This window comes from Drosophila mauritiana, chromosome 2R (genome assembly GCF_004382145.1).
Source record: "Drosophila mauritiana strain mau12 chromosome 2R, ASM438214v1, whole genome shotgun sequence".
Lineage (NCBI taxonomy): Eukaryota > Metazoa > Arthropoda > Insecta > Diptera > Drosophilidae > Drosophila > Drosophila mauritiana.
Genome location: NC_046668.1, coordinates 21,195,379 through 21,216,846, shown reverse-complemented (window position 1 = coordinate 21,216,846; position 21,468 = coordinate 21,195,379). Strand labels below are relative to the sequence as shown.

The following is a 21,468-nucleotide window of genomic DNA, read 5'->3' as shown; positions in this document are numbered from 1 at the left end:
TGGTATTTTTGTTGATTTGGTCTTTTTACATTGTGGAGATAATATTAAATAAAATAATGCTTGGACGAATATGAATAATCAATTACATGGTAGCTTAGTGTGTAAAATGTGATTTTAATTTACTTTCTTCAGAATATTGAATCTGGTATTTTTATTCTTGATTTTTTGATTAGATCTTGTTACATTTTGAATAATATTATAAATAAATTATGGTACATTATTAGTAATTAGACACAATTATAATATAGTCTTGTAATTGGAATCTAGACTTAGGCTTAGAAGAGCTCCAATTTCGAAAATTGATTTAAAAATGTATAGAAAAACAAGACCGCTTCATTTTTGTTTAAGAGCCTACAATTTTTTTTCACTCTGCACTGCGATCGTTTCTCACCAGATCTGGCAACGCCGTGATTTCAGGGCCCCAACGTCGCTGATATGCTTTGAAATCATAAACATTTCAAAGTAATTAGTGATTTATTTTAAATATTTTTATTTTTTAAACTATCCTTTTTTGTTATATTACGACTCCTGGCTGTCAATTGCCCCACACGATGCTTTCGATCCAGTCCGTGTAGAGGTGGACTTTGGTATAGACACTCGGAAGTCCTTGGGAGCCACAAACCAACCCATATGAGACAATACCGATGACCTGCTTCAGGCACGGATAGAGCGGATGCTGGACGAATATGGGTCCGCCGGAGTCGCCGTTGCAGGTGTCCGCTTGGCTGGACATGGAGCCGGCACAGAACTGGGTGCGTGTGTCGATGCTGAAGCGCAGGCGCTTCTGGCACACCTCGTTGCTGAATCGCTGGAGGTTGACCTTCAGCAGGTGCGAGGACTTCACACCGTCCGCAGTAAATCCCCAGCCGGCGGCTGTGACCTGCTGAACATCGTTGCCGCTGTCTGGCGGAAGGCAAACTGCCGCCACATGGTCGTTGAACTCAGCCTCCCGATCCAGTTCCACCAGGGCAATATCGTTTTTAAAGCCCTGCTCTTCGTCTTCGGTATCATATCCGGGGTGGACCACATAGTTGACAACCCGAAAGTCCTGAACCAGAGCATCATCGTTGGTGCTGTTGTAGTCCAGCTCCCCCAGGCGAACTACAAATTTGGGCGAATCAAAGTTTGGGTCCAGTCGCTCGGCCTTCGATCTGACAATTGGAAGTACACAGATGGAAGGAGTATCGCTCAAGGGAATCCCAAGCTTACTTACTCATCCGTCTCCAGGCAATGCGCCGCAGTCAGTACGAATTTGGGATGCACCACGGATCCACCACAATCCCAATTGATGTCCGACTTGGACTTGTTGGGCCGATGAGTGCCGATTAGGGCCATGAAGGGGAACTCTTTACCGGATGCCTTTGTGCCGCCCACGATGAAGGGCGTGGATTGGCAGGCGGATCTCACCTCGTTGTACTGCTTGCACTCTGAAAAAAGTGAATTTTCAAATGCCATCAATCGAAGGGAATCGATGCAGTCACTCCTCACGCTTCTCAAAGGGCCTCGTCTGTTCGCCTGGCTTTAGATTCTGGTGATCCAGCGGTATGGGACAGCAGACAATGTCGTTGAACTCGTCGCAGTACTTGACTTCGGCTCCGATGAGGTGCTGGTTGTAGAATATCACCGGGCAGTCGGAGGGAGTCAGCTCCTTGCACTCGCCCGTTCCATTGTCGCAGTACTCGGCCACCACGCTGACTGAAGCAATCAGCAACAGGCTCTGGATTCCGGAAAGCGCATACATCGCAGTGCTCTGCGATCACAACTGAGAACGCCGCTCGGGGTGGACAAGATCAACAACTACAGGTTATCTTCGAAGAGCTTTAAGCTGTGCTTATTAAGCCAAGCTTTTGATCGTAAAGCTGGAGGGAGGACTTGGGCCGACAGCTGTGAATCCCACTGATAACAGTCGCAGGTGGCTTACAAAAAGTTCACTTAGTTTCTTACTTAACATATCTGAGAGCTGCTTACACATTCAATGGAAAATGAATAATGCAATAAGCGGTAAAATATAAGATAATACTACTTTAAATTAGGATTATGTCTTTAGGCTATGTCCACATAGTCTAATTGTGCCGCATGTTTTGCATGTGCTGATGCTGCTGCATGTGCTGCATGTACATTTGTTGCTGCTGGTTGATTTGCTGCTGCTGCTGCAGGTTGCCACCGCTGCCCAGGGGAACGCTGGTTGTTTGCACTGCGTTGATTTGTTGCTGCTGCATCTGTTGTTGCTGCTGCTGTTGTTGTTGCTGATGTGGTTGCTGCGGCTGCTGATGTGTTTGCTGTTGTTGCTGATGTGGTTGCTGCGGCTGCTGCTGATGTTGCGTTTGCATTGGGGACTGCGTTTGGCTGGTTATTGCATTATTGCTAGTATTGTCGTTGCTGAAATTGGAAAAGTTCTGTTGAAACCGAACTTGAGTTTGCATAAAAATGCCCTTACATCTTTTCTGTGTGAATATCCTCCAAGTTAAGGTGGGTTATGAACCGAAGGCGCATTTGCAGTAGGGGTCGTAGCCGCTTAATGATGGCTTCCGATTCGTTCTTAATGATATTACCCACATGAATATACTTAATGTGATAACTGAAATGATACAAGTACATTTGATTAGTACCCTTTCATGCGATTTTGAGGATATGCTTACAGGAAATCGCAGATCTGGTCCATGTACTGCAGGGGCTTCGGACCATGTTGCTTGTCCACAATCTCGAGAATTTCGTAAAGTAACACGGCAATGCCAGCCACAGCGTTCGGTTTTTCCAACTCGATTCGTTGCAGGAAGGGTCCAAAGACGTGACACAGATACAGCAATTGTTGTTCGGTTCGCACGCACGGCTTTAGCTTTTCCTTGAGGTACCTGGTCATTGCCGCCAGCTTAAAGGCGCCCATGTGATGGAACACTGAATGAGCTACTGCCAACACCACGGCGTAGGTCTTTTCCAGCATCGCCTCGCGCACTGTCTTGAAGTTAAACAACTCGAAAGCATTGAATCTGTAGGTCCAATTCAGCATATTGGGTGTGTTGAGCATATCCTGTAGGCGATCGTATATGCCACTCCAGTAGGGCTCCGGTAAGGCAGCCAGAACAATGCCTACAGCATTGATGTAGCTGTGAATGTCCTTTTGCGGAATAACCGCATACCCGCTTACTATAACATCAATGAGATTGCTGGCCACCAGTGGCGGTGCAACCGGCAGACCCAGCAGCTCCACGCAGGTCACATAGAGCGCATGGGTTGGCGCATTCGGGAACTCGTTAAACCGCCAGTCCGTGGAGTAAAATACATTCTTCCCACTAATTGCTGCAAAATACAAGGGGTTACGCATGAATATAGGAACACATCATAGTCTTTTCCCAAATCCTAGCTTACTGTCGGCAAGTCTCCTGATCAAACTCATATAGTAGCTCAATTCGGGGGTCCACAGCGAGTCTTGGCTTTGCAAATACACCTTATACGGCTCACTAACACTCCAGTTGGGCGGCCGAATCTCACTAAAGGCGCTGGTAATAGCGCCAACCTGGAACAACCAGTATATTAGACAAGGGAATATAATATTCTTAACAGCTCTTACAAGTTTCTTCTTTAGCGCAGGGCGGTCTCGTAAGATTCGTTCATAATAATGGAGAGTGTTGTACAGATAAGTTATAGGTCGATCTGCGATTCAAAAGGTAATTTAAAGTTATGAAAATCTTGAAAGCCACATGTAACATACCGTGAAACTTGTAGAGTATGCTTAGATGATCCAAAATGAAGCCCAATATCTGGTGGACATTTGTAATGGTAAGTTCGATAAATCTGTGTACCACTACATCCAGTACGGGAAGGAATCGCAGACAGACATTGCTGAAGTACACGGGCAGCGGAATCTGCGAAGCAGACTCATCCAAGGCGAATTTCTCTGGATACTTTTGATGGAATGACAAGTGTTTGTCCTGCCTGAAAAATAATAACAACTATGCCTTTGTGCTCTTAACAAAATTAAGTGTTCAACTTACCAGTTGCTCTGCTTCCAGTGATCAGGATTATTGTCCTTGCAGAACTCCTGAACACGATTTCTCAACTCGCTGGCTTTTAGCAAGAGCAGCTGGATTATGAGAAAGCAGACTTGAGCCTCGTTACCCTCGTGCGTTCGCAGAGCCAGGCAAAGCACAACCCTATCGATGGTCACAACGTTGAACTTCCAGATCATGTTGTTAATCGTGTCGACGCACTTGTGAATAAAGTCGCGGCCATCCGATGAGCTAGCCACCTCAGCCACCAAGTAGTCACAAAACTTGCGCAGGTGAGTGGACAAGGCTCTCGCGCTTATACCCTCCAATATTCTAAAAGCAAGTTATGGTCAGATAAAACGATTGAGTTCAAATCAAAATCTTACGCACTTGTAAGCCACTGGGCTTATGTTCTCCGTCTCCCAAATTATTTTGAACAGAAGGCAAAGGAATAAAGGATTCGTAGTTGGACGCAGAAAGTGCGCGATTATGTCATTCTCGTTGGTCATCGAGGTCCAGGTTCGATATTCCTCTTCCACGGCCTTCTTAAGCTGCTGCTTGTTCTCCGGAGGTTGGTTGTTCTGCGTAAAGTACTCGTTTAAGGCGGGAGGAAAGCAGGCTAGGGAATGCATGGGCCATGAGTGCGGCGTGTGCTGAATGATGTTGGAAAGGAAGTCCTTGCACCATCCCTGCATTTCATCGCCGCCACCATGCACGTGCATGGATCGAGCTAGCGTAAGGATAAGGACTCTGTTTAGCTCTTCGCTCTCATTAGACGCCACTGCTCCGGGAGATTTGTCATTGAAGTAACGCGAAAACTGCGGCTGAAACTCGGCGGATCCAATGCTGGTGATCAGACGCAGAGCAGTAGATTCAAAACTAAACAAAGGGGAGAGCTTAGTAAGATTTCTATACTCGACAAACTTATAACTTACCAGAGATTGAGCTGCATCTTGTTTGTCTGCGGCACGGAGGACAGAGAATGGAGAAGAGAAAGCAATTGGACCCGGTAGTGCGTAGGCACATGATGCAGCCGGTACGAAAACATCTCCATCAAGGTGTGCAGCATGGCCCACGCATGGTTCTTAAACACGGTCGGCATCAGTTGACCTTTAGGGAATTGAAAAAAAATCATAAGCATATAGTTTAATCAATTCAACAGGCTGTACTTACTCAGGAATCCCTTTATGCCCAGCGACTCGATTTCTGTATAAACCAAAAGTCTGGCATAAGTCTCCAGTAGCGCAGCCGCTGGAACTTGGCCCTTGGTTTGGGCCTGCTTTAGCATCTGAGTTACGAAGCTGTGGATTAACGACATCTTACTGTGCACCGTCAGGCTGTCCAGAACCGTGACCGAAAAAGTTACGGCTGGGATTTGGCCACCGTTTGGAGATTTTGAAGTGCCATTTAGGGCATCCAGCAGCAGACCCATGGGACGACCGAAGTACTCCTGATTCGTCGAGTATGCATTGCAGATGAGAATGATGCGGAAGTCGTTTCCGAGCGTCATGTTCATCATGGTGTTAGCGGTGACCAGGTGCTGCAGAAAGCTGGGAATTAAGCGGTTAGTATCTAAGCACTAAAGGAAGGTAGAGGAATTACTCGTAATGGTTTTTCAGTGCAATGGGCAATGGTCTGGTGATGTTCATGTTCTCCACTCGTGCCTTCTTCATCAGGTGAATCCACACGCAAATTGGTGCCATATGGCGAACCATCGAGGATTTATTGATATCTGGCAGCTTAAGAGGCTCTAGCTCGGGATAGAGTAGGTCAAACAACCTGAACACAGGCAAGAAATTGGTGATCTGAAAATAAAAGCGATTAAAAATAAGATCGATCAGGTAGAGAACAGGATCTTACAGGATTTTTCTGTATGCTCCCGGATATAAACTGCAACAGAATCCACATCAGTTGATCACGACCCTTGCGAAGTTCCAACTTGGACAGCTATAGGTGAAAAGTAGTTAATTACAATAAGTATTAGTTTGATCCACCATGGACCTACCTTTTCGTGCAGCGCCAACACTATGTGCATAAAGCTTACGAACTGGAAGAGCACAAAGTAAATTAGTTGTGAAGAGAGATGCAGCCACATCCACTCGTAGGGCGTGATCTGCTCGTCTGAGGAGTTAAAGCCACTCCCCGCAGAGCCATCATTCGCCTCCGTCATCTCCATGGCCTGCACTATGAGATTAACCAGCTGCTCTTCCAGAGCATTGTAGCGCTGCTTCTGATGCTTTTGCAGGTTCAGCATTTGAGAGACCATTTCCCTCGAGTACGGCTGCTCCAAAACGTATCGGAGTAGGGGCTTCTGCTCCTCGAGCAGCTCTGGCTCGTAAGGCAGGCTGCCCTTAAAGTTGAACTTAAGGGTGTTGTGGTCCAGCCGCCAGGAGTTCATCATGTGATCGGCGTAGCCGAAATGCTCTACGATGGGAAGCATACTGGCATGTCCAATGATCGAAACCATTTGTGCCGTGGTGCGGAACTCCTCGACAAAGTCCGTCATCAGCCGGTTCAGTTTCCAGTGGTAAGGAAACGGACGCATAATCTCGTTGGCAATGAAGTAGGCGGGCAGCAGGCAATTGTTGCGATCAAAGATGAAGCGCAGGATATCTTCAACGGCCAGAAGCTGTGGCATGTAGGTCACGTTGACGTTCAGCGGAAACCACTGGGCCTTGTCGCGGCACACCTTCATGATCTCGCGCACACCCTTGTAGTCCACCTGGACGATCACGCGCTTGATCAGCCGGAAGCTCTCGATCCAGAAGGTCCTGTGCTCGAAGTCCAGTTTCTCGCACATCAGCACCTTGTCGCACAGCATCCTGGCGGTGATCACGTGTGCATCCACCAGCTTCACCAGTGCCGCCATCAGCACTTTGATGTGATATCCGGAGGCACCGGCAGCACGCAACAGGTAGAGCCGAAGCACCTGCTCCCGATTCTCCTGCGCCACGTTCCCAAAGGCGGTGACTGAAACAGATAGTTATTACCAAGTTTCAAGTTCCAGCAGACGGATTTACCTACCCAAATCATTGGCGAAGCGGGTGGCTCGTTCTTGCTCGCTGTTTGGCTTGAATACAATGACGCTAACGAACGCCTCGTCAAGGGAGTCCACCTTCTGCGAAATGGAGAGCGTGAATGAGTTGGTGAGTTTTTGGAGGTGCAGGGTTTCACTATTACCAGAAACTCGTTGACGGTGTCTATAACTTGCGTTTCCATATCCATTTAAATTATTTTTCGCATATCCGACATCGCATAAACAAAAACTACCTGGGCACAGTGTGACCAAAGCGGGCTTAGCAAAGAATCTAAATGTTGCTTTTGCTGATAAGAAGAACTAGCTAAAGGATTAGCTTAAAAACGCCAGACAGGCAGCACTCACTGACTAGCCGGCATTTGAAGCATATGGTCTCATTGAGCAGAAAATTTTTTTAGAAACAAGTTGTTGATTTGATTTGTTGAAACGCACAAAAAGCATGAAAAAAGTACTGGTCACAGGCGGAACTGGGCTGGTGGGCAAGGCTCTGGAGGCAGTGATCAAGGAGCAGTCCCCAGAGGACGAGCAATGGTTTTTTGCAGGCTCTAAAGATGCAGATTTAACGTAAGTCATAAAGAAACTCAATTGAACGTATTCGAAAACAAATATCTCTACAGAAATCTGGCCGCCACGCAGGCACTCTTCGCCCGGGAGAAGCCCACGCATGTCATCCACCTGGCTGCAATGGTCGGAGGCCTGTTCCACAACATGAACAACAACCTGGACTTCCTGGTGAGCTCTAAGCCGAAATGATGATTACAAGACCCATTTCATGCGAATCCATTTCAGCGCAAAAACCTGCTCATCAACGACAATGTCCTGCAAACGGCATACGAGCAGGGCTGCGTCAAGGTGGTGTCCTGCCTGTCCACCTGCATTTTTCCGGACAAAACCAGCTACCCTATAGATGAGACCATGGTGCACAACGGGCCGCCGCACCCCTCCAACTATGGCTACTCCTACGCAAAGCGACTGATAGACGTGCAGAACCACGCCTACCACGATAAAGATGGCCGGCTGTTCACCTCGGTCATTCCGTGCAACATATTTGGTCCTCACGACAACTTTAAGCCAGAGGTCAGCCACGTCATTCCGGGCATAATCTATAGGATGCACCAGCTGGTTACGGAGAAAACTGACGTCCCCGAGAGGGACAAGGTGTTTACCGTTTTCGGAAGCGGCATGCCACTACGGCAGTTTGTATACTCCCTAGACCTGGCGGAGCTGATGATCTGGGTGCTCAGGAACTACGAAAGTGTTGAGCCCATCATCCTAAGCGCGGACGAAGTGCAGGAGGTTACCATCTTCGAGGTGGCTCAGGCCGTTGCAAAAGCATTTAATTTTAATGTAGGTTAAAAAGCGAACTTTGTGACAAGGCAAGAGATTAACTTGATTTCTTCCAGGGAAGACTGGTCTGTGATACGAGCAAGTCGGATGGACAGTACAAAAAGACGGCGTCTAATGCCAAGTTTCGCTCCCTTCTGCCAGACTACGCATTTACGGACTTTGAAACGGCAATCAACGCCTCGGTTAAGTGGTACAAAGAAAACTACGAGCAGGCCAGAAAGTAATTTAATATTCCATCCCCAACAAATGTAAATAGATAACCTATTTCCACAGAACTTTATGCGCGTTTAATGTCCAACAAAATAACAATACCTAGTGTGTCAGCTTAATCAGTCCAGGAGTCGCCGTATTGGTTCTTTCTTCCAGCGGGTTCACTTCGTGTCTGCTCCACGGGTCGCTGTTGAACGGGAACTGGTGGTTCGTAAGGTCGCGAGTATGGGCTCTGCTGGTGCTTCGAGTACTCTTCTCGGTTCCTTCGTCGCAGGTCCTCGTAAGACTGGCCCGGCTTAGACGGCTCCAAGGGCAACTCCGCCTCCAGCATCGAACCAGCTGCTGGGAAGGAGAATGCACAGAATCATAATAGAGAATGAGAAGCATTAGATGAGCTTACAGTCCAGGGTGGGGCGGTAGATGTCGTCTAGGCCGGACAAAGTAGGGCGCGATTCCGTGTCCAGATTGAGAGCAGTACTCCTCCCAGGCTGATACGCCTCATCGCTGTACACGTCCGCCGAGCTCGGCGAGAAGGGTGCCAGAGTGAAGGCCCTGCCCAGATTCTCGTCCGGTGTGATGGAGCTGATGACCCCGCCGCCCTGTCTCCGCTGGCGCAGCAGCTCGCCCAGATGGGAGTTGGGTAGGCGCATGATCTTCTCGGCACACTTCTGCTGGTAACTGAACTTGCCCACAAAGTAGCCCAGAATGACGCCCATCACGACCTTGGGCACGGCGCCGTACTTGACGTGTCCCTGCAAATAGCCGTTCTTGACGCCGAAGTAGGCCAGCAGGCCCAGTCCAGTGCCGAAGGGCAGGCTGCGCTGGAAGAATGACTCCGTGTTGCACTCACGTAACGCCTTCACCTCCTCCGCGGAAAACTGATAGTCCGCCTAAAAAAGATGCAAGCATTTGGGTGGTGACAGTTTAAAGACCGCAGAGCACTCACCAGGGGATGGGGAGCGTGCGGCGGAGGATGTTGAGAGCCATCGTTCAGCGGGGAGTCCATGCTGATACAATTTAATGTGGAATTTGTGAAATGTATAACGGACCAACTACCGGCGCAGCCGATTTGCCAACCCTGGTCGCCGGCGAAACGGGCCAGTGAGATCTGCACATCTCCAGAACTAGTGATGGTCGATCTATACACAATAGTTTCGATAGTGAATCTTTGTCTACTCCCTAAACTCGTTAAAAACCTTTTTCTTTAAAAAGTTAAAACTTAAAGAAAAAATAACATTCATTTATAGCGGATAGACTGGAATTTGTTGTCAATAAAAGTAAAACTAGGAATAGATTTAATTTTATCCTAGTAGTAAACAAGTCACATTTTGTAGAATGAAAAGTTTGCTCTGATTATCATTCATTTAATTTATACAAAATTTTATATCTTTATGTAAGTTCACCAAAACTATCAGCAGCGTCGACTATACGAGAAGCAGTTTGGATATATAAACCAAATTAATAATCGAATAAAATCAAAACCACCAGTCTACAAACGAATACACTTTTCAAAATTGACAGTAATTGGAGAACGCGTGCTTTGATAAGAGGTGGAAAGTCGCGCACCACCAGAACCAGGGATGCAACGCGCACGACGCGACGAGATTATGACATTTTCGCTGTCAAGTAAAGTTACAGCTGTCTCGTCTGCTGGCCGCGATCCTGAGCCTGCCCTTGTAATTTATTGAAATTTGTAGTTTTGGCAATGTTTTCCACCACCACACACTCCGTGGTAAGTGCTGCCCGATGGCAATACATTCATCCGCCCACCTGACTGTTCCATTTCTTCAACCCAACACTTGGAATCGGGGAACTGCGTGTGATGTGACAGCCCTACCTGTACCTAGGCAACTTCAGCAGAAAGCCGCACTACTACTCCGTTAATCGAACCAAGCTGCACGGGAGCGCGGGAGCTGCCCGGTTGCCCAAGTCCACGTCCACGTCCAGCCGGAGTCATGACCTAGTGCTCGACCTGCGGAACCTACTGAGCCGTTCGAGCGCCAGCATACAGGGCATGGTGGAGAGGGCGGCTCGACTGAATGGCATTCTCGACCGGCGGCTGGTCGATGATATGCTGGCCAAGGTGACGAGCATTCTGCCCTCCATGCGCGACGTCCGAGTCACGTTGGAGGAGCCGGCCACACAGATCGGTCGTGGCCAGCTGCAAAATTATCAGTTCGAAGTTTCGCTAACCGGTGCAGCGGGTGCCCTGCCCACAGGCGCCAATGTGTACGTATTCCAAATTACTTTTTGGAGACTCTGGTTAATCCTGGTTAATGTTTTCAGCAAGGTGATTCCAACTATTACGCCAGGTCTTCTTCGTCCGCTCTTCTCACAACAACAGCTGTAGGTATACGGAACGAATCTTCGAACTATATCTAAAGTGTAGCCCTTTATAGAAAGCAGATACGTGGCTTTAAGACGGATCGTTCCATTGAGGCAGAACAAAAGCGCAATCCCACAATGACCTCCCGACTAAAGAATGCTCTGGCCAACTCGCCCCAGCGTCTGGATGGGGACACACCCCTTCAGGCCGAAAAACTGAGACGGCTGCTGGCCAAATCCGAAGAGAACGGATTTAATAAAGGCGTAGGACGACAGGGTCTCTCAATTGTTAGCCGTACTAATGTTTTGTATTCTAGGAGAGTCTGAAGATTGCCTTTGCAGAGGGCTACTTGGCCGCCGCCAACTCGGAGGACTCTCCAAAATCAGGGAAAACTATGAAATATCTGAAGGTACGAGTTTAAATTCATTCAAAGTGTATCTTGATTACTTTGAAAACCACAGAAGGCCCTTGTCTTCTTTAGTGTTAAAAATAAATTCTAGTAATTGTCACGCAGACTTTGCAGACTATCGTCGTAATCGTCGTGTTCTTGGGCATTTTCCTGAGCTTCTTTACAACCTCCAACGGATCCGTGTTTCGGTGAGCCTCCACGTTATTAGTTTTGCTTAACCCATCTGATATGCCTTTCTTTCAGCAGCATACAACTGGGCAACCAGGTCGAGGTGGACCCGGAGGAGATCAACGTCACTTTTGAGGATGTCAAGGGTTGCGACGAAGCCAAGCAGGAGCTCAAGGAGGTCGTTGAATTCCTGAAGAGTCCCGAAAAGTTCTCGAACTTGGGCGGAAAGCTTCCAAAGGGAGTGCTCCTGGTTGGCCCGCCGGGTACTGGCAAAACACTGCTGGCCCGTGCCGTCGCCGGTGAAGCCAAGGTTCCTTTCTTCCATGCTGCCGGACCAGAGTTCGACGAGGTGCTCGTAGGCCAAGGAGCCAGGCGAGTGCGGGATCTGTTCAGTAAGTGAATTATTCAATTACCCAAAGTTCTCAACTAAACAAGAAAATAATCTTGCAGAGGCAGCAAAGGCTCGTGCCCCTTGTGTGATCTTCATCGACGAAATCGACTCGGTGGGCGCCAAGCGAACCAACTCTGTGCTGCATCCTTACGCCAATCAGACCATCAATCAGCTGCTCTCCGAGATGGATGGCTTCCATCAGAACGCTGGCGTCATTGTTTTGGGAGCCACCAATCGTCGCGACGATTTGGATCAGGCTCTGCTGCGTCCCGGTCGATTTGATGTAGAAGTCATGGTGTCGACGCCCGATTTCACTGGGCGTAAGGAGATATTGTCTTTGTATCTGACGAAGATTTTGCACGATGAAATTGACTTGGACATGCTGGCGCGCGGCACCTCTGGTTTTACAGGAGCGGATCTGGAAAACATGATCAACCAAGCGGCGTTAAGGTAAGGAATAACTTGTGTGGATTTATTCAATCACAATCCTTAAGAGCGGTACTAATAATTCTAACATTTTGGCAGAGCTGCCATCGATGGAGCCGAAACGGTCAGCATGAAGCATTTGGAAACGGCACGAGACAAAGTACTTATGGGACCCGAGCGAAAGGCTCGTCTGCCGGACGAGGAGGCCAACACCATAACCGCTTACCACGAGGGCGGCCATGCGATTGTGGCCTTCTACACCAAGGAGTCGCATCCGCTGCACAAGGTGACCATCATGCCCCGCGGACCCTCCCTTGGACACACCGCCTACATACCGGAGAAGGAGCGTTACCATGTCACAAAGGCGCAGCTGCTGGCCATGATGGACACCATGATGGGCGGTCGTGCTGCTGAGGAACTGGTCTTCGGCACGGACAAGATTACGTCGGGAGCCAGCAGTGATCTCAAGCAGGCAACCTCGATCGCCACGCATATGGTCAGGGACTGGGGCATGTCCGACAAGGTCGGTCTTCGCACCATCGAGGCATCAAAGGGTCTGGGCACCGGCGACACCCTTGGCCCCAACACCATTGAAGCCGTGGACGCGGAGATCAAGCGCATCCTCAGCGACAGTTACGAGCGGGCGAAGGCTATCCTGCGAAAACACACCAGGGAGCACAAAGCGCTTGCGGAGGCGCTTCTCAAGTACGAGACTCTTGACGCCGACGACATCAAGGCAATACTGAATGAAAGTCAGACGTAGTTCCCCCATCGGTGTGGTTTGATGGTGTTCAAGGATCCAATTGGAAGGCCGGGTTGGTCTGCCGCCGGACATTCAGCTAAACTGCTAAATATTTTTAGTTACAATATACATATATAAAAAACCGGAGAAAAAACCAAGCAAGAGCGAGACGCAGACGGACAGTTAAGAAATAAAATGTTACACATATTCAGTTATGTTTTCCATCATTCACGTTAGAATTAAATATTAGTTTGAGTAATAAATTAATTTGAAGTGGAATCCAAATATTGTTTGCGCGCCCATATCGATGTGACCAGACTACTGCAAACTTAAATAGAGACAATTTTCTAGAACTTAAATAATATATATTTTCAACAGTAAAGAAATTAATAACAAATATAGTTTGGATCTCATTTTTTTGTGGAATCCATTCCCTGCTCATCCATGTTAGTATTTTCCAATGTATATTTGACGTTTGCGGTATATTTGAACGGCTGCGTTGTGGTCACACTTTCTAGCTGTCGAATTTCCAATTCATGTTTTATTTTTTGCCGAATAAATTGAGATAATATTCTGAGAAAATGTGCGACTACAAGGTCTCGGAGCGGGCGTACGCCAAGTTGATATTCCACGCGGCGAAGTATCCACACCAGGCGGTCAACGGACTGTTGCTGGCCGAGAAGACCTCGAAGGGCTCTCTGGTGGAAATCGTGGATGCGATTCCGCTTTTCCACCAGTGCCTGTATGTCACCCCCATGGCGGAGGTGGCCCTCATGCTGGTAATTGGCAATTGCCCTTCCTAAACTCACTCCACGAGGGGCTCGGTGAATTCTAATCCGGACAGTAATGTGGTGCGCCCAATCATGGAACTAACATGGCTTCAATTTGTATCTAGATCCTCGCACCCTAGTTAAACACTCCGCTATCCAAAAGATATATAACAATTCTAATCTATTGCGGCTGCATAGTTATCCAATATTGTGCCTAGAACGGAAATGTTTGTGTTCCAAGCGATCTTTATTCAGTAAAATGTACCTTGTACCCCACGATGGTATGTTAATATTAGCATATCAAATTCGAAAACTAGTGTCACATCACTTTTACCCTGTTAGAAGTTTATGAGGCAGATTAAACCAGCCGTCTTAAAGCATTGAAGTTGTGAAGCATAAGCCGATAAGGTTGTGTACTAGTTAGTACCATTATTATATTAAAAAAATTTATAAAATAGGGTTTATAATGGCATGCCTACGAAAATACCGATTATAAACCTACCTACACTTTCAGATCGATGCCCACGCCGAACGGGAGGGTTTGGTAATCGCCGGCTACTACGCAGCGCCGGAGAACTTCTACGACAACCAGGTCGACAAGACCCCAGCCGCCAAGATAGCGGACAAGATCCAGGAGAACTTCAAGAACGCCTGCTTCATGGTGGTGGACAACAAGCTGATGACGCTGCAGCACGACCGAGCCGCCATCCAGGTATTCAACTGCCCCGGAGACTCCGGAGCAAGGTGGTCAAAGGCCAAGTTTACGCTCTCACAGGCGTCCGACACATTGGAAGGCGTGTCGCTGCTGCTGAAGCGCGGAGCCATGCGGGATTTGGTTGACTTCGACAACCATCTAGATAATCCGGACAAAAACTGGACCAACGACTTCCTGAATCAGCCGCTCAACGATCTGCAGAAACTGTACTAGTCGCCCGTTTCAAACGTACGTTTGTTTTAGTCTAGCAAAATCGCATTCGAGGGAACATGCCGGAATTTCAACCTTGCAATTTAATTTATTGTAATTACATTTGGATTTCAGTAATCTTTAGAATAATGCATATAAGTTAAATAACATTCAACTAATTAATAAATAATCAATTCTTTCATCATGTTTGAGTCAAAAGTTGTCTGCAGTCCGAGTCCGTCTGTTGGTGCACGTATTGTAATATCCGGTCCGGTTCTGTTCTGTTTATTGTGTTGAGTAAACCTAAGCGCGTTACAATTATCGTTAATAAATACAGATGAATAATATGTATATAATTTTGCTCTTGGTTTGTCTGGCTTGTAAATTGAAATATTTTACAATAATATTGTAATATCGCGATTGCTGATTATACATAGGTATACATAATACGTACTTATGTGGATATATCGGAGATCGAAAGTATCGCAAAAACGTTTATTTATATAATTTCAGTGTATTGTATATTTCCATATTATCTGATCGAACGCATAACGAACTCTTTACACCGTACACTAAACGTATAGGGGGCCGGGACAACGAATCACTGATCACGGATCTCTGATCACCAACGGGATGCCATCGTGAGCACCTTACTCGTATTTGATTTGCCAGTTATATGCTATATGCTTCTGTAGTTCTGTGTATGAGGAGTACGCTTTCGGTTTGTATATAATATCTTTTGCTGGATTGAGTTATGTCTCTGTTGGTTATTCTTCACCCAGTGTCCGCTGGAAGGGATGGGCAGGTGTGGGTGTGGCTGTGGTCGTGGGCATGACATGGGGGAATCTGTTCTACGTGGGGCGCCTTTTGATTATATCCTAGCTATACAAGAGCGCCTGAACACGCAAGCATAATCAGTATGTAAGAGTATGAGGCATACTTTGCTCGGACTCTTTCTCAGTCCACATCGTGATATATCTGGGTTGGTGTGTCTTGTGTTCCGTCACCACATGCTATGTTAGTTGATCTATAAGAATGCAATAGAGAAGTCATGTATCAGTGGGATGCTGTGAGGGAATGGCGAGGGAAGAACACCCAAACGAAAGATGCACTGCAATTTGGAAAACTCTAGTAGTGTACGATTCTATATGGACGTGTGCGAGTCTAAGTCTGTGTGATGGGCATGGAGCTGTCTAGGTGGAGGTGTCGTGGGTGCAGCGGTACGGGACGTATCTGTGTGTGCTGGGGATCGTGTCTAGAGTCGGTCTCCTCTGATATTTACCATTCCCGCGGACAGAGAGTTGATGGCCTCTTCCACCGTCGGCTTGTGTCGATCGATTTTAGATGAGTTTATGGGCGAGAAGTTGTCTACGATTGCAAGCGTGAACGAATACACATATACAGATAGATATAGAAACACAAAAAGCGATTTCAAAGCAAATCTCAAGTGCCAATTACCGAGATCACCACTCGAACTGGAGTCCGTAAAACTTGGTGTGCCCTCTGTCCATGTGGGAGTGGAGCCCTCACCTGAAGCGGGCGGGGTCCAGGCCAATCCGCCGCGGGATCCATACTGGCTGCTCGACGAGGTGTCCACCGCCAGTAATGTATCCAGATGTACTTCCGATACGCTGGTTAAACAATAAATCAATTTGTTACAAATGGGTATTTCCACTCAACGGCGGGATAGCTTAGATGGGGCTAAGAAACAGAAGCATTACTACCTGACAATATCCTCCTTGTAGGAGCCTCGATAGGCGGGTCCAATGTTCATCTTGCGATCCAGATAGTAGGACTGCTGGTGCTGCTGCGACTGCTGGTGATGGTGGTGATGATGATGCGACCGGCGCCCTATCGACGAGCTGCTGTTCTTGTTCGAGCTGTCCTCGGAGATGTCGTCAAAGGCGGGGGGAGGAGTCGAGCTGCATGAGGGCGTTGTGCCTAGCAATACAATGAGCAGAGCAAAATATACAACGGAATGAGTGGCAGAAGTAGACAGTAGTAGTAGAAAGTAGGTAGCTGGGTAATGGTGTAGTGTGGCTGGGTAAGCGAGGTGCAAGCGAGTAGCTAATCCCGTCCCTGTCCGCGTCCAGTCGATCCCTGAGTGCCGTCGCTCTCGGGTATCGTGGAGGGCGCTGCCTTTGGCGCTCGTCTCTTGCCCCGTCTGATCTGCTGTCCAGGAGGACTCCTCGCAGGCTCTACGACCGGCTCGGGAAGCGTCAGCTTGGGTAGCGGTCTTCTAGGGCGCTGTGTCGCCTCCAGTTCCCGTTTGACCTCCAGAAAAGCACTGACCGACTGCAGCAGATTATCCTCCTCCGGCTGGTTCTCGCAATCCTCGCCACCGAGTGCCAAATCCACGTAGTGAAAGTAGCGCTTTCGCCTCTGATGTCGCTGCAGCTTCTCTTGAATCCCTCGCCTAGGAGAATGCTGGCTGTGAATACTGCCCGATGATCGGGAACGTCCCGTACGATAGCTCTCCGCTCTGATCGGCGGAAAGCTGCGAACTATGGAGCCCACCGATGACCGATCACTGCGCGCCACAAAGCTGTTCTTGCGCTGGAAGATGTCCACGTGGTTGAGAAGCCGTGGCTGCTGGCGCCGGAAGCTACTCTCTGATCGAGCCGTGGAGTAGGCGGAGTGGAGGGAATCCCGACGCCGCAGCGAAGAACTTCTCAGTAGAGTAACCGTTGGGTCTGCCAGAGGAGCAGGCGGAGCAGATGGACCATATGGACCACTGTTCGGAGCATCGAAGAGATCATGCAGCTCCAACCAATCCTGGACATTGCTAGGCGAACGGCGATCCCCGAATCGCGGAATGCCCTCGTTCGCTGGGACCTGAAGGGTGTGGGTATGTGCTGGTGCCGGGTTGGGATTATTGGTGTGCGGTTCTGTACCTGGTGTCGTCCGATCCTGGGCATCCTTGCGCCGTGGCGAGCCGCGTGGCGGTACTGGCGGTGGCACTCGCGTCTTGAGATTACTGGCCGCCGAAGTACGCTGCTTGACGGGCGGAGGTGCCCGTTCGCTGGCGCCACTGGTGGTTGCTGGACCTAGGGCAGTTGCTCCTCTTTCGGCTCCACCAGCCGCTCCCGCTGGCGTGGGCTCGGTGGTGGGCGGCTTGGCTGGCTGGTGAATCTTGACACTGCTGTGCGAGTGCGAGGCGTGAACCGCTGAAGAAATTAAAATAGTATATAGTATAGCTTAATTTTTAGGGTGATTAACTTACGCCTAGAGGCCATCTCGTTGTCGCTGTCAATGGAACGCTGAATGGCCTTGGAAAGGCTTTTTCTCTTAGAAGGCGAATGCTTAAGCGCTGCAAAAATTATGGAAATGGAGTAAATAATTGCGGAACACATAAATTTGTTTCGATCAAAAGAAAAGGTTCAAAAAGCATAGCACTTCCAAAGCAACTATGCGAAGCCAAGAGCAATACGGTTGCCAGGATGCCAAGGATGCCAAGGATGCCGAGGATGCCAGGGATGTGAGGTCAACTAACGTGAGATTGAGAGGCATGCTTTGGCGTCCGTTTCGAAATCATATAAAACCAAGTGGTGAATACAAATCATCGTTAATAAACACTATAAAATACTCGATAAGAAAGGTGTAAGTAAAACTCAAGTGAGAGATAATCAAAAGTTAAGGGACATCGACCATTCGTTTGTTTACCTATGTAGCTGGTCACCAAGGTACGAAATTTTCTGTGATTCCCCTTGATCTCTGGGAGATCCACTATATGCGTACGTAAGTGTGGGTGATTGCATTCGAGACATGGCCATAAAAGAAAGCAGAGAACAGAGCGGTTGGTTGGTGGATATTGATTCGATGTAGAGATATGTAGGTATCTCCTCAAATCGGCGTCTACTCAGGCCAAGTGTACCATATTGCATTTTTGCTGCACATCGATCGATTAACCAACATTAGCAAGCTACGAGTGTCTAAATGGTGTTCGGTGTGTTCAAATGTAAATGGTGTGAAAGTGTCTATGGCTAACTATCTACTCAAAAATGTCGGAAACCGGAACCGGAACCGGAACTGAGTGCTTGCATAACTCGGCCAACTGCACACAAAAATGCCTTACAGTACGAGTACTTAGCCCGACTTCCACGACCGGTCCACTTACGGGAGGGTATCTTGCGGAACACGGTCTTGGCCATAAAGTTTTGGAATCTTTGAGCATAGAACGAGGGCCGGCAGACCGATACGGTTTCCTGCAAGAGTACATATCAGTGGCAAGTCCTTGCTAGAATCATCAGCCTTACCCCATCGTGTATGATGCTTTTGAATGTGTGCTCCAGCTTCTTCTTCAGCCTGTAGGATTGCAGGATGTCGATAATGCCGATGTAGAGCAGCAGGCGCTCGCCCTTCTCACTCCTTGCTGGAATGCCACCAGGTCTGGAATTGGGTTAGGTCGTCGCATGTAAGCTCGGAAATATATGGAACTGAAATGGAAGCACTCACGGCACATCCTCCTCGTCGTCGATGGGTTCACTCTCCGCCTGAATGCTCTCCATGGCCGTGGAGTGGGCAACCAGCCGCTGGCGATTCACTGACCTGTATGCCGCACTGGGTTAGATCTTTAGATTGCCCGAAGGCTTGGCAGCAAGCTGAGATACTCACTTATTCCTGCTGATGCCTGTGGCCGCATCGCCATCAAGGGGATCATCTCCATCTACATCGGAGTCCTCGGCCAGCGGAGCCCTGAGCGGTTTTCTCTGCTCACTCTGCTTCTCCTTTAGCGCCACGTCCAGATTGTGGACGCCGAGGAGTAGGGAGTAGTCCATGATCTTAAAGGACTCCAGGACCGTGCAGTCGCGTTGAATGGTCTTGATCAGCGCGGCGTAGGTCTCGGCCTCCAGGAATATGCCGTTGGGATGCTGCTCCATGAAGTCGAGGTCCTTGTACGTGGGCGACTTCTTGGCACGCTCCGCCTTGTTGGCCTTGCGCTTGAACGTGGAGCCCTTGAGGTCGTACTTGAGGTGCATCTTTACGGACGAGGGCAGGAGATTGTTCATGACCACCAGGCGAATATTTTTGGCATTGCTCGTCTGCAGGCAGTACAATCCGAAGAACTTTGGCAATAGCGTGCGCGGATTTTGATTTAGATTCATATAGTAACTGAAATGCACATAACACTTTTTAAATAGGTCTTCTGGCAAGTGTTGTTTTGGTCACCCACCCAGGCAGTAGTTTCTGTAAGAATTCACCCTCCTTGTGTTGCACCGTCTTTATGATGAACTCGTCGTCGGTCGTCAGGTAGAATATAGAGCCGGAAGCACCAGGATTGGACAGTTCCCGCAGCGGGGACGTGCACATGGACATCTGGAAGTATGGACCATCAGTATCTGCCGACTTGTAACGGTCGCCCACTCACCATAAAATCATCTGGCTGGATGCCAAACAGATCCCGAAAGTAGCGAAACGCTATGGGCGCGTAGATCTTGTATCTGAACTCGCTGTAGTGGTGGGCAGGTGTAAGGCTAGAACCCTCTGGTGGAAAGGTGATGCTCTCGATTTCCCAGAAGTCCATCATAAGTAGATCACGCTTGGGCTTCGAGGCCAGACTGCCGACCTGCGAAGGATATTTCAAGATTACTAAGTAGCTGCGAAAGCCAAGATATAATTATGATTTGTTTGCATTTGTGGGATTAAGGGAAATAATATTCTCATGTATTTAAAGCTATGCATGTTTCTTACAGTGTGCTGGATTCCCAGTTGGATGGAGCCCATGATCTGCGACGTCTGGATCTTTTTGTACGTAATCTCGCCGCCCTCGCCGACCCGTCTGTGGCCAATCTTGCGCTCCTTGTCCGCCTTGCTGGACGCTCGGTTCGGTCGGTTGCCCAGCTGGACGGATGAATGGTTGGTTAGTTGGTTGGTTGGTAAGGAAAGTAATTGACCCGATTAGTTTGGATGGGAGTGACCTCGAGGCCAAGGCGGATGTACTTACGTCGGGCGATGAGTTTCCCACATGGTCGGTGGAGGCTAAAGAAAGACGGACAGAGTTCATTATTAGGAGTCATGTTTAATTCAGGCCATGACGCAGTCGCCTGGTCAATCACCGCAACTTGAACTTGGACAGGACACTCTCCCTCCAGTCGCGTGTGACTTTCTTTTGTTATCAATCCCAAAATATAAATAGGAGCCGATGGAAGTCCGTCTGACAAGTGCGGGGGTGGATTCACACTCACGCTTCTTCCCTTCGCGCGAGACACATGCGCCAGGGGCATTTCCATTCGACAGTCATTGATTTTTTTCACGCTGCGAAAAGTGACGGGGCCTGTGGATAATAGTTACCATTGCTGGGCTCGGCCAGTTTGGCCTGTGACGCCGAGGAGCTGTCCATGTCGATGGTGTTGATGGTGTCGCCATCGCCGGAGGCCATCGTGCAGCTCCTGCTCTGCTATCCTATTCTCTTCTCTTCTCTGCACTCTTCCCACGACTAGGACTTCACTAGGACATGCTGGCTGGCTGGGATTGTGGACTTGGACTATTCGAGGGCTGCTTTCACGTTTTTCGATCCTCGGCGATTATCCAATCGAGTGGGCTAACTGGGTGGCAGGAACCTTGGCTCTCGTCTAGCGCTGGCGTCAACGTTTCTGCTGTCTACGGTGATGGTGATGTTGATGGCTCCTCTGCCACTGCTGTCATTTTCACTGCATACTCATAGGCACACTGGAAGGCTGGAAGGTCGGCAGGGCTGGAAGGGTGTGCGCAGGAACAGGCGCAGGGTTGCATTCACAGTCAGACGGTAAAGC

The 21,468-nt window shown here is 48.6% G+C and overlaps 7 protein-coding genes across 16 annotated transcripts; 3 read left to right on the top strand and 4 right to left on the bottom strand.

Annotated features, from left to right (window-relative positions):
- Positions 1-455: 455 nt before the first annotated feature.
- LOC117136057 (serine protease snake) lies at positions 456-1,768 on the bottom strand. Its single transcript, XM_033296704.1, has 3 exons — positions 1,489-1,768; positions 1,214-1,427; positions 456-1,151 (listed from the first exon to the last, which is right to left on the bottom strand). Exons 1-3 carry the CDS (start codon positions 1,739-1,741, stop codon positions 536-538), a joined length of 1,083 nt encoding a protein of 360 aa, XP_033152595.1. The 5' UTR covers positions 1,742-1,768; the 3' UTR covers positions 456-535.
- Positions 1,769-1,936: 168 nt separating this feature from the next.
- Positions 1,937-7,276, bottom strand: LOC117136056 (mediator of RNA polymerase II transcription subunit 23). Its single transcript, XM_033296703.1, has 15 exons — positions 7,167-7,276; positions 7,011-7,104; positions 5,992-6,956; positions 5,847-5,933; positions 5,589-5,791; positions 5,160-5,536; positions 4,922-5,096; positions 4,377-4,865; positions 3,993-4,319; positions 3,710-3,933; positions 3,569-3,651; positions 3,367-3,514; positions 2,640-3,297; positions 2,438-2,578; positions 1,937-2,379 (listed from the first exon to the last, which is right to left on the bottom strand). The coding sequence occupies exons 1-15, from the start codon at positions 7,209-7,211 to the stop codon at positions 2,064-2,066; spliced, it is 4,332 nt and encodes a 1,443-aa protein (XP_033152594.1). The 5' UTR covers positions 7,212-7,276; the 3' UTR covers positions 1,937-2,063.
- Positions 7,277-7,373: 97 nt separating this feature from the next.
- On the top strand, positions 7,374-8,645 carry LOC117135430 (probable GDP-L-fucose synthase). The gene is made up of 4 exons (XM_033295592.1): positions 7,374-7,587; positions 7,641-7,755; positions 7,813-8,370; positions 8,427-8,645. The coding sequence occupies exons 1-4, from the start codon at positions 7,463-7,465 to the stop codon at positions 8,592-8,594; spliced, it is 966 nt and encodes a 321-aa protein (XP_033151483.1). The 5' UTR covers positions 7,374-7,462; the 3' UTR covers positions 8,595-8,645.
- LOC117135431 (OCIA domain-containing protein 1) lies at positions 8,635-9,683 on the bottom strand. 2 transcript variants are annotated; one of them, XM_033295594.1, is made up of 3 exons: positions 9,527-9,683; positions 8,981-9,470; positions 8,635-8,919 (listed from the first exon to the last, which is right to left on the bottom strand). In XM_033295594.1, the coding sequence occupies exons 1-3, from the start codon at positions 9,584-9,586 to the stop codon at positions 8,696-8,698; spliced, it is 774 nt and encodes a 257-aa protein (XP_033151485.1). In that variant the 5' UTR covers positions 9,587-9,683; the 3' UTR covers positions 8,635-8,695. The 2 variants fall into 2 exon arrangements, with proteins under 2 accessions (XP_033151485.1, XP_033151484.1); XM_033295593.1 differs by having other exon boundaries at positions 8,635-8,922; positions 9,527-9,682.
- A 315-nt stretch (positions 9,684-9,998) lies between these two features.
- Positions 9,999-13,249, top strand: LOC117135428 (ATP-dependent zinc metalloprotease YME1L). Of its 4 annotated transcripts, none has more exons than XM_033295588.1 (9): positions 9,999-10,312; positions 10,412-10,809; positions 10,867-10,926; positions 10,980-11,169; positions 11,223-11,315; positions 11,421-11,503; positions 11,559-11,875; positions 11,934-12,324; positions 12,400-13,249. In XM_033295588.1, the coding sequence occupies exons 1-9, from the start codon at positions 10,286-10,288 to the stop codon at positions 13,061-13,063; spliced, it is 2,223 nt and encodes a 740-aa protein (XP_033151479.1). In that variant the 5' UTR covers positions 9,999-10,285; the 3' UTR covers positions 13,064-13,249. The 4 variants fall into 4 exon arrangements, with proteins under 4 accessions (XP_033151479.1, XP_033151480.1, XP_033151481.1 ...); XM_033295589.1 differs by having other exon boundaries at positions 10,000-10,312; positions 11,562-11,875; XM_033295590.1 differs by having other exon boundaries at positions 10,001-10,312; positions 11,430-11,503.
- A 282-nt stretch (positions 13,250-13,531) lies between these two features.
- LOC117135433 (ER membrane protein complex subunit 8/9 homolog) lies at positions 13,532-14,921 on the top strand. The gene is made up of 2 exons (XM_033295595.1): positions 13,532-13,821; positions 14,327-14,921. Exons 1-2 carry the CDS (start codon positions 13,624-13,626, stop codon positions 14,738-14,740), a joined length of 612 nt encoding a protein of 203 aa, XP_033151486.1. The 5' UTR covers positions 13,532-13,623; the 3' UTR covers positions 14,741-14,921.
- LOC117135427 (phosphatidylinositol 4-phosphate 5-kinase type-1 alpha) lies at positions 14,810-21,445 on the bottom strand. Of its 6 annotated transcripts, none has more exons than XM_033295582.1 (16): positions 21,008-21,440; positions 20,661-20,695; positions 20,408-20,557; positions 20,085-20,282; positions 19,890-20,032; positions 19,331-19,828; positions 19,172-19,264; positions 18,973-19,105; positions 18,834-18,921; positions 18,380-18,442; positions 17,940-18,026; positions 17,611-17,883; positions 16,441-16,657; positions 16,175-16,347; positions 15,999-16,084; positions 14,810-15,743 (listed from the first exon to the last, which is right to left on the bottom strand). In XM_033295582.1, exons 1-16 carry the CDS (start codon positions 21,093-21,095, stop codon positions 15,735-15,737), a joined length of 2,334 nt encoding a protein of 777 aa, XP_033151473.1. In that variant the 5' UTR covers positions 21,096-21,440; the 3' UTR covers positions 14,810-15,734. The 6 variants fall into 6 exon arrangements, with proteins under 6 accessions (XP_033151473.1, XP_033151472.1, XP_033151474.1 ...); XM_033295581.1 differs by having other exon boundaries at positions 19,172-19,276; positions 21,008-21,439; XM_033295583.1 differs by lacking the exon at positions 18,380-18,442 and having other exon boundaries at positions 18,792-18,921; positions 19,172-19,276; positions 21,008-21,445.
- Positions 21,446-21,468: the final 23 nt, after the last annotated feature.

Bases quoted from the DNA above. Each gene is read 5' to 3' on its own strand.
- LOC117135427 (XM_033295581.1), bottom strand. From the start codon at position 21,095: ATGGCCTCCGGCGATGGCGACACCATCAACACCATCGACATGGACAGC. The intron at 17,884-17,939 runs GTAAGTTAATCA...TAATTTCTTCAG, and splicing joins CAACGAGATGGCCTCTAGGC to CGGTTCACGCCTCGCACTCG. The intron at 16,348-16,440 runs GTAGTAATGCTT...TTGTTTAACCAG, and splicing joins TACAAGGAGGATATTGTCAG to CGTATCGGAAGTACATCTGG.
- LOC117135433 (XM_033295595.1), top strand. From the start codon at position 13,624: ATGTGCGACTACAAGGTCTCGGAGCGGGCGTACGCCAAGTTGATATTC. The intron at 13,822-14,326 runs GTAATTGGCAAT...CTACACTTTCAG, and splicing joins CGGAGGTGGCCCTCATGCTG to ATCGATGCCCACGCCGAACG.
- LOC117135430 (XM_033295592.1), top strand. From the start codon at position 7,463: ATGAAAAAAGTACTGGTCACAGGCGGAACTGGGCTGGTGGGCAAGGCT. The intron at 7,756-7,812 runs GTGAGCTCTAAG...AATCCATTTCAG, and splicing joins ACAACAACCTGGACTTCCTG to CGCAAAAACCTGCTCATCAA. The intron at 8,371-8,426 runs GTAGGTTAAAAA...GATTTCTTCCAG, and splicing joins CAAAAGCATTTAATTTTAAT to GGAAGACTGGTCTGTGATAC.
- LOC117135431 (XM_033295593.1), bottom strand. From the start codon at position 9,586: ATGGACTCCCCGCTGAACGATGGCTCTCAACATCCTCCGCCGCACGCT. The intron at 9,471-9,526 runs GTGAGTGCTCTG...CATCTTTTTTAG, and splicing joins CGCACGCTCCCCATCCCCTG to GCGGACTATCAGTTTTCCGC. The intron at 8,923-8,980 runs GTAAGCTCATCT...TCTCCTTCCCAG, and splicing joins CTACCGCCCCACCCTGGACT to CAGCTGGTTCGATGCTGGAG.
- LOC117135428 (XM_033295588.1), top strand. From the start codon at position 10,286: ATGTTTTCCACCACCACACACTCCGTG. The intron at 11,170-11,222 runs GTAGGACGACAG...TTTGTATTCTAG, and splicing joins AGAACGGATTTAATAAAGGC to GAGAGTCTGAAGATTGCCTT. The intron at 11,504-11,558 runs GTGAGCCTCCAC...CCTTTCTTTCAG, and splicing joins TCCAACGGATCCGTGTTTCG to CAGCATACAACTGGGCAACC.
- LOC117136056 (XM_033296703.1), bottom strand. From the start codon at position 7,211: ATGGATATGGAAACGCAAGTTATAGACACCGTCAACGAGTTTCTG. The intron at 5,537-5,588 runs GTAATTCCTCTA...CTTAATTCCCAG, and splicing joins GCACTGAAAAACCATTACGA to CTTTCTGCAGCACCTGGTCA. The intron at 2,579-2,639 runs GTAAGCATATCC...GTATCATTTCAG, and splicing joins GACCAGATCTGCGATTTCCT to TTATCACATTAAGTATATTC.
- LOC117136057 (XM_033296704.1), bottom strand. From the start codon at position 1,741: ATGTATGCGCTTTCCGGAATCCAGAGCCTGTTGCTGATTGCTTCAGTC. The intron at 1,428-1,488 runs GTGAGGAGTGAC...CACTTTTTTCAG, and splicing joins GACGAGGCCCTTTGAGAAGC to AGTGCAAGCAGTACAACGAG. The intron at 1,152-1,213 runs GTAAGTAAGCTT...TCCAATTGTCAG, and splicing joins CATTGCCTGGAGACGGATGA to ATCGAAGGCCGAGCGACTGG.